The sequence below is a fragment of the Pholis gunnellus genome, assembly GCF_910591455.1.
Source record: "Pholis gunnellus genome assembly, chromosome: 6".
In the NCBI taxonomy this organism is placed as follows: Eukaryota; Metazoa; Chordata; class Actinopteri; order Perciformes; family Pholidae; genus Pholis; species Pholis gunnellus.
The window spans coordinates 10,248,661-10,267,057 of NC_136532.1; the positions used below are offsets into that span (position 1 = coordinate 10,248,661).

Sequence of the window (18,397 nt, forward strand, 5' to 3'; positions counted from 1 at the left end):
ACATCTGTTGTAAACCCTTGGTGTAGTGTCTGTATCAGCTGCATCTTGACATTTGATACTTGTGCATCTGTTGGTTTTAGACCTACAAACATTATGGGGCAACGAAGGTGAGGAAATGTTGAGGTGGCACTTTTTCATGTTTGTTCATCTCATGATTAAACACTCTGAATCCACGTTTTGTCACATTTTCATCAATCTGAGAGGAGCACACATGATTACACTTGTATTTTACTGATTGCAAATCCACGGATTACGTTTAATGAGAACACTCGAGGCAAGTGTTCTTTTTTTCTCCAATATCTGCGCATGCATGGCAGCTACAGAGTGCTTTAAGGAGACTCAGGCTCTGGTACAAACTGTTGTTAAAGAACAGCCAATCCACATCCAACAAATCAGAACATATGTGAGTATCTTTTTACATATTCTTCTTACAGTATTGTTTTTTTCCTCTTCACACAGGTCAGCCAAAACCACTGACTGAGTGATTAATGACATTAGTAATATGGTGAGCTATATATAGCTTTAGATCTGCACCGCATGAGTCATTAGAGGACAAATCTGGTTCATACTGATGAAACTGAGTGTTCGATTTTGATTTTGATCTTTTTTGTATCTTCATATTGTCTTTTAGCAGAAGTCCAATATTTCAGTTTTCAAGAATATGAAGGTAGAAAAGCATATTTCTGAGGCTGAAGTGAACCGTGTGGAATATTAGTGAATGACAGTTAGAGCAGCTGTAACTGCCATGTGGACAAGCAAGGAAGAGTAAAACACTCCTCACATGGCCACGGTCACTTACATAATTACTCTATCATACCACATAATATTTATTATTTTTGTTAATTAGATTTTTTTTTTAATACATTAAACAGATAAGAGAGAGGTAACACGGAGTACTGTCAGAATAACTCTTCCACATCCCCTTCACTGGATTAACCTTTACCAGATTATATCTCACCAACAGAAATAAGCCGGTTTTCAGCATTTGTGAAGAAAAATAAATCTTTCTCAAAATGGTCATCTGACACTTTCTTTCACATAGTTTGGCAGCTAACAGCACAGAGGGACCACCTTCCTGTGCTCACTGTATACACATACACTATTGAGCAGATGGTTGATGCCTCAGGGCCTTTGGAGTGAACCAATAGGAACAGTGTCTCTTCTACAGAGTCTTGTCTGTCTGGATTTAATGTGTATTTCACTGAACATTAACAAACCAAAACTCCAGTCCACACAACTTCTTTGCTGAACAAATTAGATCATACAAATACTGTATGCACGCTTTCCGACATGTGCATATTAACATATGACAAAGTGATGTTTGATGGTTTCACCTTATCCATAAAATACCTGTTGAAATGCATTTTTGGCAATTAACTGACTTTATTTTGAATACCTCTTATGAAGACTGTGCCTCTTTTGTATATTTTTGCTCATGCTGCCTCCCTGTCCTTCCCTTCAGCTCTCTCTCCACTAGCCCAGTCCTGAACTCTCCAGACTTGCCATTCTTCATCCATCCACCAGATGCCGTCAGACTTTTTCACTCGTCTCAGTCACGTGACGCTTACATCCACCTCACCTGTTCCCCATTCCCCAATTATCCCCACAGTATTTATACCAGCCCATCTCCAGTTTGCTCTCTGCTTTTCAGACTCTGAGCGCATTGGCCCTGTACGATGCAATCTGGAACCTGAATCCTTTTTTGGTACCTCTCTGTACCTCTCCTGCCCCGTTCGCAGGATTTTCTGTTACTTCTGTTTGGACGCCATGTAAGCTTTGTGTCCTCACCTTTCAATAAATCATTGAACTTATCCTGTCTGCCTGTTGGTACCCGGGTCCTTTCCTTGCAGCCTCGTAATCACCAACCTGACAAAGATCATCATATGTATAAAGCGTCTAAAACGTCAACCTCTTATGAGATTAAAAAACAACTGTTTTCAGCTTTGAGACGAGGCATTTTCATTGCAATTGTATCTTAAGTAGGAGAAATCCAAAAAGTTACACAAACTAAAAAAATGACATGGATTTCACTGGACAGGAAGGGTCATTTGAAAAGTTAACTATAGCAAGCAGGCAGATGGTGAGTGAGAAGCACAATATTTGTGTGCGTGGGAGTATGGTTACTTTAAATTGAATGGCAGCAAATAGCCACTAGAGGGAGATAGTGAATCATATAACTTCTATCCAAAGGAAAGTCAAAGAAAATAGCTAAAATGTCACAATAGCTCACAGTTGTGTAGTAGGTAAATACTGTGTGTTTCTCATTAAATATGCACCGGACACCGCATTCATTCCTATTTGGATCAGAGTTCAAAATATTTTAGGCTTATTATATGAAAAATCGCAGCTGGTGTTTGTGAGTCAAACAATGCGATCCTCTCGGTGCTTTTCTGTCCTTAAGCACAACAACTTTATGACAGACACATGTGCATTAGTGTGTGCGTGTCTGAGTGCGGGAGAGCGAGATTACATCACCATGCAGGGAAGCGTAAGCTGCAGGAAAATCAAGGCTGCGTCCAACTGAAACTGGAGATACATAATAACCAGTCAACAGGCGGAACTGGCTTCAAGTGACCTGGCAGGACGCTGCTCTGCCTTTATGTGGACGGATGCGGCCACTTTAATTACAAAAACAAGCCCGTCATGCCAGTGCAGGGTAATGCTGTATTTGACCGATATTATCACGCGAGGAAATCACAGGAAATAAATTAATACAACAATGATAAAGTTATTGTGTCTACAGTTTCTTCTTTAAAACGGACATTACGGTCACAATGTGTCACTTGATTAAAAGATTTTCTGTTGAGTGTTTTTCCCTCCCCCACATGATATGTACACATTTCTTTTAAACGCAAAAAACCCCCCTTTGCACTCAGGATAAATTAATGTCGCGGTACGTGTTGAACCAACTCTGCGGCTCAGTGCGTGATGACGTTGCTTCATTACCGACGGACCTATCACACAAAGAGCTCAATAAGTGGCGGCGGATCTCTAATAAGCTGCATATTGTCCCAGGACACCGGAGAGTGATAGTAGCACGCAGGAGCAGGAGCGAGACACCGCACAGAGACACGGTGAGTAAACACCTGCTCAACTCACGGGGAATGCTCCTTCTGTACTTTATTCAGTGGTGGTTGTCTTTTCCTTGGTGTGTTTTCTTTCTTTCTTTTTTGACGCAGGGCTATCACGCTTTTGGATGGTATTGTAATTGGTTTGTTAATGTCAATGAAAAAATAAATAGATTGACTGTAAGAGGTTGTTTCTTCTAGAAGCCATAAACCCTGATTTTTGGATTTCAAGTGTCAATCACTGTCATCCAGTCCTAGTAGGGTTAGTGGTTTGTATCAGTGTATTTAACTGTTGTTACACATATTTGATTTGTGATGCTGGAACGACGACAGCTTAAATCTTGGGGTAACCTCATTGCAAGTAAGCAAATAGAGTGAAATACAGCAGAAAAAAAATCCAGTGGAAGATATAGTGTATTGACATAGACATATAGAGGGACAGAGGTGTAGGAAGTGTGTGTGTGGGGGGCGGGGAAGTATTGACGTTGGGTCCTGCTTTAGTCTGTGCTGAATGGAGCAGATGCTTTGACCTCCCCTTGAGACTCTGCAAATACTAAAGCTCTGCCTCTGGTCAGCTGATATATGGGTAGCAATGACAAGTAAACACACATACATACACACTCCACAGCACTTGATTAAACATAGGTTGAGGTTCAGTTTAATTGTGATTCATCAATTCTTTACCACCACTTTCTTTTCATGCTCCCCATCATTCTGTGATCTTTGCAGTCCTTCACTTTTTTCTCTTTACACCCTGCGTTCATTTCTTCCCTCAGTTTCTGCGCTCACCACAGAACAACTGCTCTCTAGAGAGGAAGGAAGTAAAGCACAGAAGTTATTCCACCAACATGTTGTGGTGTGTTTCTTTGTCTTATTTATGTTTATGGGTTAATGGGGGCAAATTTGTGCAAAGTGTCAGGAAGTGCACTAGCCATGCATAAATCATTATCCACTAAAGCTGACATGACACTAAAGCTTTTGTAATGGCTGCAGTCTGATAAAAGGCACAACATGAAAAGCTATGACATACGGTGAACGTTGAAAGCTAATGCAACTACTGCCAGAATTTCAATCAGAACCAGAAAAAAAAAAAAAGATTAATGATTCACTTTTTGTTTTCCAAGATGTTCCTGGAACTGGCTAACCACTGTGCACAGTTTGTTTTAATTTTTCCAGCTGCAAGTAGCTGCTCCATTTTTCTTCGGCATTGCACTGTGGGGAAAAAGTGTCCATCAACGCTGGACTGAAAACCTTAGCAGCAGCCCATGGTGCCATCTTTCCGTAATTTAAGCATGTTTGTCATTTTTTCAACGTCAACCAGGGCTGAAGCTTCCCTCCTGTTGGGCTGCTGGCAGCCTGGACTATAGCAGAGGAGGTTGTCCCAGCATCTGGTTCAGAAATAGTTCAGCCAAATTCACTTACAGTCTCACCGGAGCTGAGGGCGCCAAAACGGAGAACGGAAATCAATTGAGTGACACAATGTGTACTCCAGGTCTTGACTGGAGTCATTGACTTTTAGAGGGCAGCCCTAGAGTCAACACCCGACAAGCTCACAACACTATAGGTGGATAGAGAGTGTACTGCACTGTGGGACTCGGACCTGCAAGTGTTTGTTGACATTGTTTGCCACAACTCACAGTTTCACGGTTTGAGCACTTTTTTTTTGCTCATCACACTGCCTTACCAGTGGTGGGCTGTGATCAATGTAAAGTCTGTCCTCAGTCTGGTGCGAAATGAAATCTCAAAGTTCATCCTCTGGGGAGCATGAATGTGGTCAGTAAAGCTCATTTGATTCGGAAATGTATGCCTGAGGGTGGTGCCACAAAAACAAAGGAGAGCTCAGTGACTTGAGTGTTTATCTGCTTTCAAATAGTAGGTGGGCGGAATGACTAAGAACAGCTGATCTTAAGTAGAGGATGTCTCTGTGACATTTGTGTACTGCATGTATCAGAGGAAACTTGACATTTGGCCTCCCTTTGACTGACCCAGACTTGACTCACACATTAAGCAGTTGTGTGTGTGCTCGTGTCTCTGTGCAGCTGAAGTCAGATTTCTTTCAGTTTATCTCTCTTAGGATGAGCACTTGTTTGTTGTGAGCGGTCTGTCTGGCTGGTGGGCTGGTAGGCAGGGAGGAATATTTTCCACTGTGAAAGTTATAAATGGTGACTGAGGTCAGACAGGAGATACAGGATATTAAGCCCATCTCTGGATTCCGGACAGGCCTTCAGTTGTGTTATTATATAGTACACGCCTTTTATGGAGAGATAGTTGTATCTTGGATGCATCAAATCAAGACCAAATAACATTTTGGGATTGTTCGCGGATTTGATTCCACGTTTCCATGGAAACCTAAGGCATAAAGGACCTGGTTTCCTTGGAAACGTAATCACTATCAATATCTAACAATGTGGAGAAACAGTATATAGTGGAAAAAGGTCTGAGTGTTAGTCTGTTTCTAGTCTCTGTTTGTTTGCCATTAGAACACATTTGACTAATCACAAATAAGCATTGACACACTTATCTGGGTAGAATACTACCATTACTGGTTTGGCAGTGAATTAAACTAAATCCCGAGCTGAAGCCTTGACAAAGACAAGGCTGCTGCCCTAACTCTGTACCCCTAACAACCCATCCCAACCCATCTCGTATTTACAGAGATGGGTTGTGGGATTAGTTAGGCTTATACCAGTCTGGAGGGGTCAGACTGATCAGATGGCTGGCAGACAAATACTCTCCCTACTATAAACAAACCTATGTTTGTGTGTGTGAAAGTAATGTTTGTATACAGAATAATGCTCACGATTTGTTTTGTTTTTCTGTGATGTCTGTGAGTCCTCTCACTGTTGGTTATGTAGGTCTGGCATGCTGCCCATTTCCTATATAACTTGAAACAAGTTTTTCTAGCTAATTTATAGATCTCTTTTTATTTTAAAAGGCCTAAATATGACATCGCATTTCAAGATATCTTATCGAATTTGAATTTTGTTCCATTGGTAGATTATATTGCAAAAACACCTATTATTTTTTTAGTACATTTTAAAATGTATGCAAGATGGTTTACAGCATAATCATAACCTTTTTCAGCATACAGCATGGCAACCTCACACCTGGGAGTGACAAATGATCATAGTAGATCATTTATATTTTGAATTTGACTGAAAGGATTTAAACTAATTTAGAATATTTGCTATTCAGACCACAGCTGTCGTCTTCCGCTTTGACCTGAAACATATGATTTATACACAAGAGAGATTGGTTGTATGCTGGGATCTTTTAGCCCATGTGTGTGTGTGTGTGGGCAGCTGGCAGTATATGCGGGTGTCGGGGGGCCCCTTTTTTATTCACGTGGATGATGCATTAAATGTAATTTAGAGGGGCAGATTGTCAAAGCATTAAGGGGTGGGGCTTGTCTCAATGTGTGTGTGAGCGTGTGTGTTTCCCTAAGGGGCTAAGCTGTGATCATTAAGCATGTGGAGAGGTGAGCATATGGGGACTGGAATAGACCATTTGACAGAACAAAGGACTGGCAGGGTGTCTGAGGTTTCGAGCTATAGCGCACTCTCTATTGTTAGTGTTTGATATCATTATCCTGTGGACCACAAATCTCCTTTGTTGTCTCTGTTGCAGTTCTTGGCCATTGGCCAGTTGTGACAATACAAGCAATTGATCAAATGTTTTGAGACAGTGAAATAGACTGGTGGGCCCCTGGGAGGGCCCATATTTTAGAAACGTTATCTTCTTGAGACTCAAAACCAGTGCTCTTGTTACATGGGAATGGACAATGAAACCACTGCAGTTTATGGAAGTAGTAGTATAGTACTATTATACAAGTGAGTCTAAACGGGTACAATTAGCGCTAAATCCACAACATTAGTCCCTATAGTGACTAAAGCAGCTGAATGTTTTTACCTTAAAGGGGCATTTTGTCTGATTAATCCCCCAAAAAGAATGACAAAGCACCTTGATACAGTTGTTTGTTGGTGGAGACTTGTTGATTTTCTAGCTGGTTAAAACTTTTATATTCAGTACCAGTAGCTGTCCTATAGCACATCCTAAAATAAAAGGACAAAGTAGAGGAACTTGCATGTCTTTAGAGAAGCTGTCGTGTAGACAACTTAACGAATTGAGTTCGAGGCGTTTACTTAGATTCAAGCAATAGTTTTATTTATCACAGAGATATTAGCCGAGCAGTTAAACGTGCACGGTCCTAACAGTTCCTCTCCGAGTGAGAGCAACGTGAAAAGGCGCTTGGACACGGCAGCGCGGTAAGTTTTGTAGGTTCTCCTTAGAGGAGCCATTGGTCAAAGTCAAGTTGCAGGCGGGATCGATTTTAGCAGAGTGACGGCCTGGTTGGAGCACTGAGCATATCCGCTCGCACTGGCTCACGTCCGGGAGCCTCCTCGATGCGTCTTCAGTGTGTGTGTATGTTGTGAAAGCCTAGCCTAACAGGCTCCAAAGTGTGACGTCTACGTTTTGCTATCTCAAGCAGTGGTACGTACTGTTCTCAGCTGGCAGTTTACTCCGAGATTTGATATCAGTGTATAGTTGCCCAAGCGTGTCCTTCAGAGTTACAGTTTTCTCATTCCTTTGTACAGGCGAGTGCTAGAGCGCCCCGCCTGGAGTTTTAAACCCTTCATAACCTGTAACTCGCAACTCCGCTAATTAGCACATAAAGCTCTGATTAAGTGTATTTACATAACAATACAAAGAAATATAATTCCCGATGACACTGTAAAAATGTTCATATTGACCTCAGAGGTAATGTTTAGACTTTTGTTACACAATCGAATCAATTTCAAACAGTTTCATTCTTCTACCACTCGCCTCTCAGATTGTCATTTCTCCAGCAGGTTATCTAGAGATCTAGCCAGGTTAAAAGAGGGCCACCTTCCTAAACCGAAAACTCTGGCATCAACATACCTTGCTCACCCACTAATCTCGTGTCGTGGATACGCCCCTCTGACTTCCTGTTGTTCTCTGTTTACCTTGGATACCCCTGACCTTAGGGCGTACAATGTTCAATGTGGGGCCTCATCTAGAGAGGAAAGGACAGGATGCTATAGTAACTGCTGTTGTGGCTAATCAGCAGTGTGTTTTTGATTAATTTAACAGGATAGACTGCTGGCATTAATCTGGTTACTAACAGTTGAAGGTTAGCTCCCATGGTGTTCACCATAGCATCAACCAAGGCTAACCAGCGCTCACTCGTCATGTCATCTCCATGTATAAATATGTGGTTAGTCCTTTTGCCAACAGGCATGAGCATCTATATGTGCGATAGCTTTCAATAAACACTGGGCCTTTTGTAATTGCATTCGCTGTAAAATGTAAGTTAACCCCCTCAGCTCTGCAGAGGAAACGGTGTTAATGACTCCACCGTCTCTGCTCCTTCCTATTTGCTCTGCTGTTGTTAAACCTGGCCGTGCTGGAGAAGTGTGCACTGTCTGTGTTAGACTGTGGGAACGTCCATTAGCAGGTTAATGAAGAAGCATCCTGTGTTTATGTGTGTGACTTTGTGTATTTAATCTTCTCACACTGTGTATCCGTCATGATGTTGCCCTATGAAACGTGTTAGAGGCAGGTTACATGTAATATTCAGCCTGCTTGCTTCTCCCTCTTGTCGCTCCGTCTTAGTTCTGTGTGCACTTTCTCTCTCTGTCTCTTTTTTTTCTGTCTTGAAGACCGTCCAGTCTCTGTCCAGCCACCTCCTCTCAGCTCAAGCTATCCATCTCCTCTTTGATATTTGCTCAAAAAGTATTTTGGTCTCGCAGTGCAGTGAACACAGTGCGGAGCTGTGACTTGACTAGAGGCACTGTGTGTGTGTGTGTGTGTGTGTGTGTGTGAGAGTGCGTTTGGTCAGGGCCAAGAAAGGAATGGGATGAGTGTTTGATTGAGCCACTACAGTATCAGTCTAAAGTCAATATTGATCTGTCTGGGCTAGAAAAGCGGGAATGGACAAAAGCCAGTGAAGTGCAGAAGGAGAGGAACTGCCAGCTGTCTCGACATAAATAATGAGGAAACTGATAAACAAGCTGGAAATGATGGTGCTGCACATAGGCATTTGATTGCTTACTTCTCTGTAGCACAATGTACACATATTGAGGAAGAGATTGGTTATCCTTAAGTTGCCACTTAGGTTATTAAAGAGGGAGCGGTAGAGGCATACCACATAAAACAGATGTTAGTACCACGCAACTCAAGCTGATTAGTTTAGGACAAAGGAGCTATGGTATTGAAAGTAGCATTTAAAAAATAAGGCGACAGTCAATTTAATGCCAAATGTTTAAAAAGTCAGTGTGACATCAACTGAAGAAGAGTTTCATCCTTGTCTTATTCATACTGGGGCATCAGCGCAGCAGCAGTGAAACAAACACGTAATAGAAGTTGAACAAGGTGATCCTGAGCTTGTATCAAGTCACCATCACCCCGATGTATCATTTAAGGATAACCTTTGAGAGACATTTGGCTCAAAGCCTTTGGGATGTGTCCTCGGGTCACGATCTGGTTCCACCTTAAATGAAGCAGCCTGCAGCATTGAGTCAATGTTCCCAAAATATCTGGATGAAAGATAAACTGTCCTCTCCTTTGCCCCTCTCTCCCTCCCCTCGTGATTTTCTCTGTGTGAAGTGCTCCCACGCTCTTTTTCCTTACCCCCCCCCCCCCACGTTTTTCGTCTCCCCCCTTGGTTTTTTTCAAAGTGTCTCCTCCCATCCCCTAATCTCCCCACTTCATATCATCTCCCTCAGTTCTCCTCCTCTTCTGTGTCCCACCCACGGGTCGATTCCCCTCCTCTTTCTCCTCCCTCTCTCCTCCCAACCTAACCTATACCCGTTCTTCCTCTCGCCTCCCTCTTCTTCTCTCCCCTCCTCCACCTTTCCCCTCCCCTCTGTCATTAGCTGGTATATAAGAGCATTGCATCCTTCTCTGCCTCTCTCACACACATACAGTGTGTTTGCCGGGAAGGGGATAGTCAAGGGGACACTAGAGATTACATTGTCTACCTGCCTGTGAAGGAATTATTTTCCTCTCTGGAATTTCCATTAAAAAGGTACATCATTTTCCATTAAGAATTTAATAGCACTAAATAGTAGGAACTGTTATGCAATTAAATGAATGTTAGCTGTGTAATTGTGCTCTTGTGAGGTATTCCTGGGGGGTGTTGTAAGTATTTTATGCTGCTGAACTGCTGCAGCATACTCAAGTATCGTTTGAATGTATATGTGTTCATGTGTTTTCGCCTGCTTACAACTGTGCAGCCAGTTTCATAATGACATTTTAATCATTTTTGAAAATTTAAACCATGAAAATTCATGTTGAATATGTGCATTTATTTCTGTGTTTACTGAGAGTCGCTGTATAAAATGTCCTTTTCACTAATGCCTCCTGTACCCTCTTTTTGCATTATTCTCTTGACCTCTTTTGTCAACCCTCATAGGTTTTATCTTCTCTTTTCACTTGTCTTATACAAACCATACAATGACAAATCCGATTGTATGATTTTCCTTCCTATCTTCCCTCAGATCTTGCAACAACACCCTGAACGGCCATATTCTTACCAATCATCAACACCCTCTGACATTACTATTATCACCTGATCTGCAACACATTTTCCCGCCGTCACCATCATCACTTGTCAGGGACATCGACGCCGAGCGCATTTGACATCGCCCAAGAAGACCATGAGCAGCAACTCCAGCGTCACGCTCTCAGGCCCGGCCCCCTGGGGCTTCAGGCTGCATGGAGGAAAGGACTTCAACATGCCCCTCACCATCTCCAGGGTAAGACTAAAACACGCACACTTTGACACACACACACACACGTGATTATACGTCTGCTCCAACAACGCTATCTGCTATGCGATAAAAGTGCACGTCCTGTTTTATCTCCAAACTCTTTCATCATAGTGCAGCTGCAGAATGACATCCCAGCAATGCCACATGGCCTATAAGTGATTAAAAAGGTGAACGCTGGTTAGCAGCCCCCCCCCCCCCCACTCTCCTTTCCTTCTTTTCACTTGTCAAAGCTCAGTCGAATCATATGCCATCCGTCATGTATCGACCACACAGGAAACCTTTTCTCGCTCTCTACGCATTCCACTTCACTTTGGAGTGTCTGTGGCAAAAGTGCCCGCAATCAAATCTTGGCTTCAGCCCCTCTGCTCGAACAAGTAACTTGATGGTCCCTTGGTTTCTCTGCCTTTCGGTGTCTACTCCCCACGTTACCTCTTGTTGCCCTTCCAGTCTGCGGTTCGTTCACACGTTAAAGTTCACACAAATATGTTTCCCCCATCGCTTTAACTAAGTAATGATCCTGAAACGGATAATCCCGCTCAGGCTTCTGTTCCGTTCCGCTTGGACAGTGCAGCTTCACTGGCACACACAAAGTACAGTGGAGCATGCATGCGCTGCGCCCACATACACCATTCTAGTGCATTCCCACGCACACACTCACAAATCACTAGAACTGGCAGTGTACAGACTAATGGCAGCATGAGACTGACGATGAATGGCTTGCCAGGTCCTGTGCCAACCCCCTTTGGGGCCGCTTGGGGTTGCCATGTTTGTTATTACTTTGGATGTGATACTTTTCCCACTAACTGAAGCCATGTGGATCCTTACCACAGTTTTGTGTTTGTGTGTGTGTTTGTCTACGGGAGTGTGTGCCTGGACTCAAAATGATGGAAGACACTATCTGAGCAACAGAGAGAAAGAAATGATCGACAGAAGGCAGAAATAGAAAAACTAAAATGAAACGAAGGAGATTAATTCTGATAAAAATCATGTTGATAAAACGGATACAAAATAGACGATAAATGGAAATACACGGCGATGTTGACATTGGTCAGTGAATGTTTTCTTACTCCCAAGAAGTTAGCAGTAACTAAACTATAATTGTCTCAGCATCCCACTCTGACCTTTACTGCAGTATCACAATGACCGTTATATGGTTTGAGGTTTCAAGACATTGGCAGTGTGAGCAAGCGCTGGTGCAGTTAAAATAAATGTTTGTTAAAACAAATGTTTCTTCAGTCTGCCTAAGACTGTAAAGTGCACCGTAAGTGGGTTGTGTGACTTATGAGTATGCCTTAATACTTAAAGGTAATTTTCGATTAGAATCAAATCATGTCTAAAAAATGTTCTCTCCACAAAAGTGCCAAAAATGAAATGAGAATTAAAGAACAATCTCAGGAACTGGTTACTTCATTGTATGCATCAAAAACGTGTAAACAAAAGCTTCAGCTAATGAAACCAACAGACATATTCTGCCCTCCTCTTTAGCCAACTGATATCCCATTGGTTCACGGTTATGAATACCTTATTTACATTCCAACTCTCCGTCTTGTTTTGAATGTAAAACACTACAGCGGTGCATCTGGTTTGGGGAGACCACATGAATGAAGTGTGGCCATTATTTAACTTTGGATCTTTGAGAGGAGAGAAATATATATTAGCAGAGTACAAGGAGAGAGTGTGACTAAATGCAAGGTTATATTGATAGGCAGTGTATGGAAATACATCTATGTATACAAAGGGTTTAGGGTAGCTTGAGGGCTGGTGACAGCCAATCTATGTGACACTCAACCGGTCATCGATCTAGATTTGCCCCCCTTCATTCTTATCACTCCTTCATCCCATCATACCCTCCTATTTGTTTCTGTCTCTCTCTTTTTCATTAGATCTAATGTAAGATATGACTCACTTCTTACAAACAATATAGTTTTCAGTCCACATACAAGAATCAAACCAAACCTAATCTTATCCGCCCTATTAATTAAATCGTTTTTCTGATTGATGAAGGGCAGTGCTTCTGACCGCTGATCTCCCATAAACACTGTGCGTTTCTGCTGTGTGTTTCACACACATTGCTCTCTGCCAGTCCAACCATGGAGTTGGTTCTACGAAGGGGTAATAAGGGAACGCTGCACTCCTGCCAAACCACACTTAGCCTCACAGCTGCTGTTGCTAAGCTCTGTATACGTATGTAGATATACGGTGTGTGTGTTGTTATTTCCACATTGATCATCTATATACAATACTGTACATTGTAATGCACAGGTACTGTTCAGCAAAACAGCTGGACGTACTGGTGCAAAACAAGTAAGAGTCTTGTTCAGAGACAAGTGGCTGAGGATGGGCTTACAGAGAGCAATGGATGTGTAAGCTGTAATAGTTTAGATACACAATTGCCTCAATGGGCGGCAGACTTAATACCTTGCCTTTTGGTGAAGCAACCATTTAATGGATATGCTGCTAAAAATATTTTGTAGAAAATGGCCTGCAGAAGTACTCCTGTAAATCCTCATTAAAACCGTTTATCTTGCAATCCGTTTACTTGTTTAACGGATCAAAGGATTTTCAAGAGCAAGGTCCCTCATGTGGGGAGAGGGAAAATAGCTGCCCTCTATTCACAGTTAAATTTATAACACGGTGAATCAATATTTAAACCTTTCTGCCCACTTACAGGATCCACCGCTGAAATAATTTAAGGGGAGGAAACCCAGGGGAGCGAGTGCATTCAGATTCTGAAAATAGATGCGTCGTTTCTCAGGTCAGCTCCCTGTGACCGCACCCACTCATGAGACAGATTGATCCTGGATCTGTACCCCTGTGTTACGAGCTCCCGGGTCCAGGCTGACTATTGACCAGAGGGCATCTTGGGTATTTTAGAGACTCCCAAGTACAAACTGCAACAATATGCCAGGAAGGGTCGATAATAATGCGTCCATCTGTCGTCACTGCATGAATCCTTCCTCTAGAGCTATACATAGAAATGACTGTAATGATTAACTTTGGAGAATTGTTAATCACAGGAGATCGAGTTGGTGCTGTGAAAACAGCAAGACGAGTGGAACGCTAATCTATATTAATACCTTTTCATGGAAGAATGCAGTTCTTGGAACTCAGCTATGGCTGCCTCCTGCCTCCCCTGCTTCAACAGGCGATGATAACAACTGACCACAGTGATGGGTCTATTTCAAAGAGTGTTCAGTTCTATACATAGTCTCTGTCTTTTCTCTCTGCATTACTGCCTCCCTGCTTCTATTTCCTCCTCTTACAATACTTGCTATTGCACTCGCATCACTGTCCAGGATCTTTGTGCCTTAACCTTTCATACCAGACTACCAGAGCCAGATGCCAGCTCCTCCATGTGACTTATAATACCTCAATCTATCTTCATCAAACAGACCTGGGCTTCCCTCTGAGTATCTATCTATCGTAGTAAAACAGAGCCAGAGCCAGAACCAACAACTTATCATTTCCTCTCTCACAAATCAACCTGTCAGTGCTGATGTGTGTACTTGTTGGCACACATTTGTTATATTTGGACAGTGTAACAGACTGGACTTTTCTGCATTCACTGCAGTGCGATAATTCATCTTCAACCCCGTAACATTTGTGAGACCTGATGCTGCATTCCAAGATTTGGTGTTCAGCTTTTGTGGCTTTCTTTTATGCCACTAATCTTTTATTATTACTAGTTATCTATAAGCATTTGTGAGGTTACTTGGGATCATTATAGCAGTGATGAGTTGAGAGAAAAGAGGAGGATTACTTTATGAAAACACGCTCATACCTTCTGATTATATGTTGACAGTTATCTGGTCCTCCTGGTGACCTCACTGGGACATTTCTGTCTTCACCGGCAATGGGCTGACTAATCCATCGTAAAAAAGCCCTATCGGTGTCAAACATGCCAATACAGAAACCATGCTGCAGTTAAAATCACGCCGTGATTCCTCTCAGGAGTTGAGACAGTTTTTCATTCAGGGTCACACTATCTTACACTGGTTGAAATGACTCATGTAAGTGAACAAACCTTACTAAGAACAAACTATAGCGCTCAATTGAAGGACATGGTAATACAATATACTGAAAGAATCCTCCTTTAAAAGATGTTTTTTGAAGGGTGCTCCTTTTGTGTAACTGGAATGAACAGAAATATAAGAGGCCAGACAACTTTTCTAACGGTGACGGACGAGCACAGCCAGGTCATAACAGCAGTGAATTCACAATGAAGAGACTTGAATACCCTATTGTTTAATGTGGTTATAATGTATTTTCCACAGTAGCTAATCTGGCCGTGTCTCCTCTGCCTTCCTCTCAGGATACCGGCCTCATGTCTGGTATCATGTTTATTCATTATAATATTGGTTGACTACAAGATCTGATAGACAACTCTAATGGCTGTGGGTTAGGAGTTCAATAGAAGGGAAACAGCTGTAGCTATCCTCTTTCCTCTTTGGCTTTTAGGTATTTGCTCTTGATGCTTTGTTTGGACGTTGTTCAGTGGACTCTAGACCCTGAAGTCTCATTCCTACTGGCAGAATAGAGAAGAATTGTAGTAGTAGTAGAATAGAAGACACAGTTGGCAATTTGGTTCTCTAATGAATGGCCTATGTAAGGGACCTTGCATGCACTGCTGTGTTTGCAATGAGGCTTCTCTAAGTACGCAATTTTAAGATATTGTTCAACTGCCTCATTGACCAGAAACCCCTTGATTTTCACACCTTACTAAACATTCAAGCAGTTTTCATTCCCACAGTCTCTGAATGGATTTCTCACCCCCTGAGCTACAACTTGATTTAAAACACACCGCGTAATAACACTCAAAATAAAGGAAAATGATTGTTACCCGATATCATTTTAGTGTTTTTTGGCAAGGTTCTTCTTTTCAGATGTTGACTAATAGCGTTCCAATTAGAACATATTACAAACAAGTTAAACATGATTTAACCTGTAACTTAAAACCACGATTAATTACAGCCTCTGTAAGTGTGTGCCGCTGATGACGCACACTCTGGGTTCATATGGAATAATAACAATCCAGTCTTGTGTTATTATGGCTGTATTCCTGAGTGTGTGTTTCACCAGCCTTGCCAACGCTAAGTCCCGCAGCGCCATGACGATCCCATCATTGAGTCTGGCCATGAATACTGGCTTGTTCGCTTCTAGTTTACGAAGTGATGTTAGATTTTTACAACGTGAAATAATGTCATGTGGATTTATTGATTCTGGTCCTGTGTGTGGTATAATAATATAGCCCTCTGTTACATATGTTACACTGTTACTGTAACTCCCTCACTTCATTTACGTGTGAAGGAGACATCCAGCCGTCAACACTTAAAGAAAGTGTCCGTTTACTTTTCCTTGATCTGCCTTGTCTACAACTACTCTTAGAGTAAATTATATCTTATTTTTTCAAAAATGTATTCATTTATTGGCACCCTGTGGATTTGTTGATCCTTAGTGCTATGAAGCAATGTTGTTAAGAGTGGCTCCCTGCTGTGTTACACATACATACGCATTCCTGCCAGCTGTGTCACACAATTCCACGTATCTACAGGTGTCAGTAAAGTGCCAAGAAATGCAGTAACTTCCCAGCAGAAGCAGGGAAGAAGAAGACTAAATGTGGCACGTAAACAATGCAGCTTTCAAACTTGTCAAAAAGTTATTTCTGCAACGGTTTTATGAGGAAGTAAATCCATTCGAAACGTTTGTGAGGCCTCGCAGATGCACAATGTGTTTAGGTGAGTAACACTGAATGTAAACAGAAACTTTGTCTACCTTTTTAAGCATGTACTCTCAGCTTCAGGTTTAGTGCATGCATTGTATTGTTTTGGGATTAAGAATAGACTCACTATGCTGACTTTACAGCACTTTGATGGACATTATCTGTATTATTTGAAATCCCATATCAGAGGAATCATTGTATCTACTTTTTGTGGATATAATAATATCAAGAGAAAGCAGCTTAATCTTAATAAACCTTATCAGATCGTATCAGAGGTGGATTATGCTTGAATGGGGGCTTCTTGTAAGTATGGCAGATCTCTCTCTCTCTCTTGTGCAAAGCTTTGTTTAATGTTTACAAGGTGTTTTTGTGGTTTTGGCAGCTGTTGCTGCAGTGAGCTATCTATGGAAACTCAATGCCAAATAGCCTTTCCTTAATAAGGTCTCACATTCACATACAAGTCAGGAAGTGATTATTAGACACTGGTGTGCACACACAGCTTTAAGGAAAGAAACTATTATTTTCAGATATTTCCATGAGATTGAAAGTATGTGTGTGGGTGTATTACTTATTATTGGTGTGCCGGCATGGGTACACATGTGCAAACACACACCATGCATACACTGTTACATCATTTAGAGAGATCCACTAGTTACCCAGAGTCTCTATTCTTTTCTCCATGTGACGTGAATGGCAGACTCATACTTCAGGCATTTTGTGGTGACATAAGCCAGCAGTAATGTGTGATGTACGTTTTTATTTATTAGTAATGCAATGGTCTCTTTTAGATTCTTTCAACTGATGATCATTTTCAAAAACTTGACTTTTAACCCCGAAGCAAACAATATGCCAGCGTCAGACTCCTTATATATATATATATATATATATATATATATATTTATTAATTAAATGTTGCCTGACACAGTTTAATATGTGTTACTGATGGATCCAGCTTTGTTGAGGTGATATCTGCCTCAGCTTCTGTCTCCTGCACTTTCTAAATCTTCCCTTCCCTCTCTTTTAACTGTCTCATACCCTTCAAATCCGTCTCAATTTATTCATGTAATGCTTTGTCGTTAGTCTACTGTTTACTTATCAGAGCACCGACTCTGGCATGCTATTTCCCCCGCACATGTTTCATTTCGATGTCAATACTCTGGTCATAAATAACGAGCTGGCCCATAAACAAAAAATGTTTGATAAAATGGAAATATTTCAACATTTTTCCTTATTATATTTTTCTGTTCCTACTTCAGATTCAAAATTACAATAAAGGAACATTTCCTGTCATGTATGATCACAGTAAAAGAAAATATCTGGCCTGAGAGGAATAAGTATTTCCAAAGGCTGGCATCTGGTGGCCTCTTTTGTAGATTTCGGAGTTATGAGGAACAATCTGGGTATTCGTGTCTCCTGCTCCTGAGTGTTTCGATCATAGGGTGAGTCAATCTGTCACTCCTTGTGCTGAAAGCAGCCATTGTTCAAAACACTCAAACTGGTTAGTGTATGTTCAAATCAGACAGTGTTTCAGCACCCCGGCTAGCCCTTATTGCTATGTGTTGGAACCAGCTTAACACTTAAATCAGACTGCGTATGTGTTGAAAACTGATTTTGCTGGAAGCATAATGACGAGTTCATCTGTGAAAGCTTTAACACGCTGAATGTGTTTTTCTCATTCTTTTGAGTGTTTTGATACGAATATTGACCCTTTCGCTTTTGAACGAATACATAATACGGCAGGGAACTTCTACACAAAGGTAGGGTATGTTGAAAAGGCAGAATATCAGGTATTTTATGAAGAAAAAGAAGTTCAAGCA

The 18,397-nt window shown here is 41.6% G+C and overlaps 1 protein-coding gene across 1 annotated transcript in view; it reads left to right on the forward strand.

Annotated features, from left to right (window-relative positions):
- Positions 1–10,006: 10,006 nt before the first annotated feature.
- Positions 10,007–18,397, forward strand: part of pdlim5a (PDZ and LIM domain 5a) — a 57,538-nt gene continuing 49,147 nt past the window's right edge. Inside the window, exons 1-2 of the mRNA XM_079160694.1 lie at positions 10,007–10,116; positions 10,589–10,846. Of these exons, the coding sequence (XP_079016820.1) occupies positions 10,748–10,846 (99 nt within the window). The 5' untranslated portion in view covers positions 10,007–10,116; positions 10,589–10,747. The remainder of the gene's footprint in view (positions 10,117–10,588; positions 10,847–18,397) is intronic.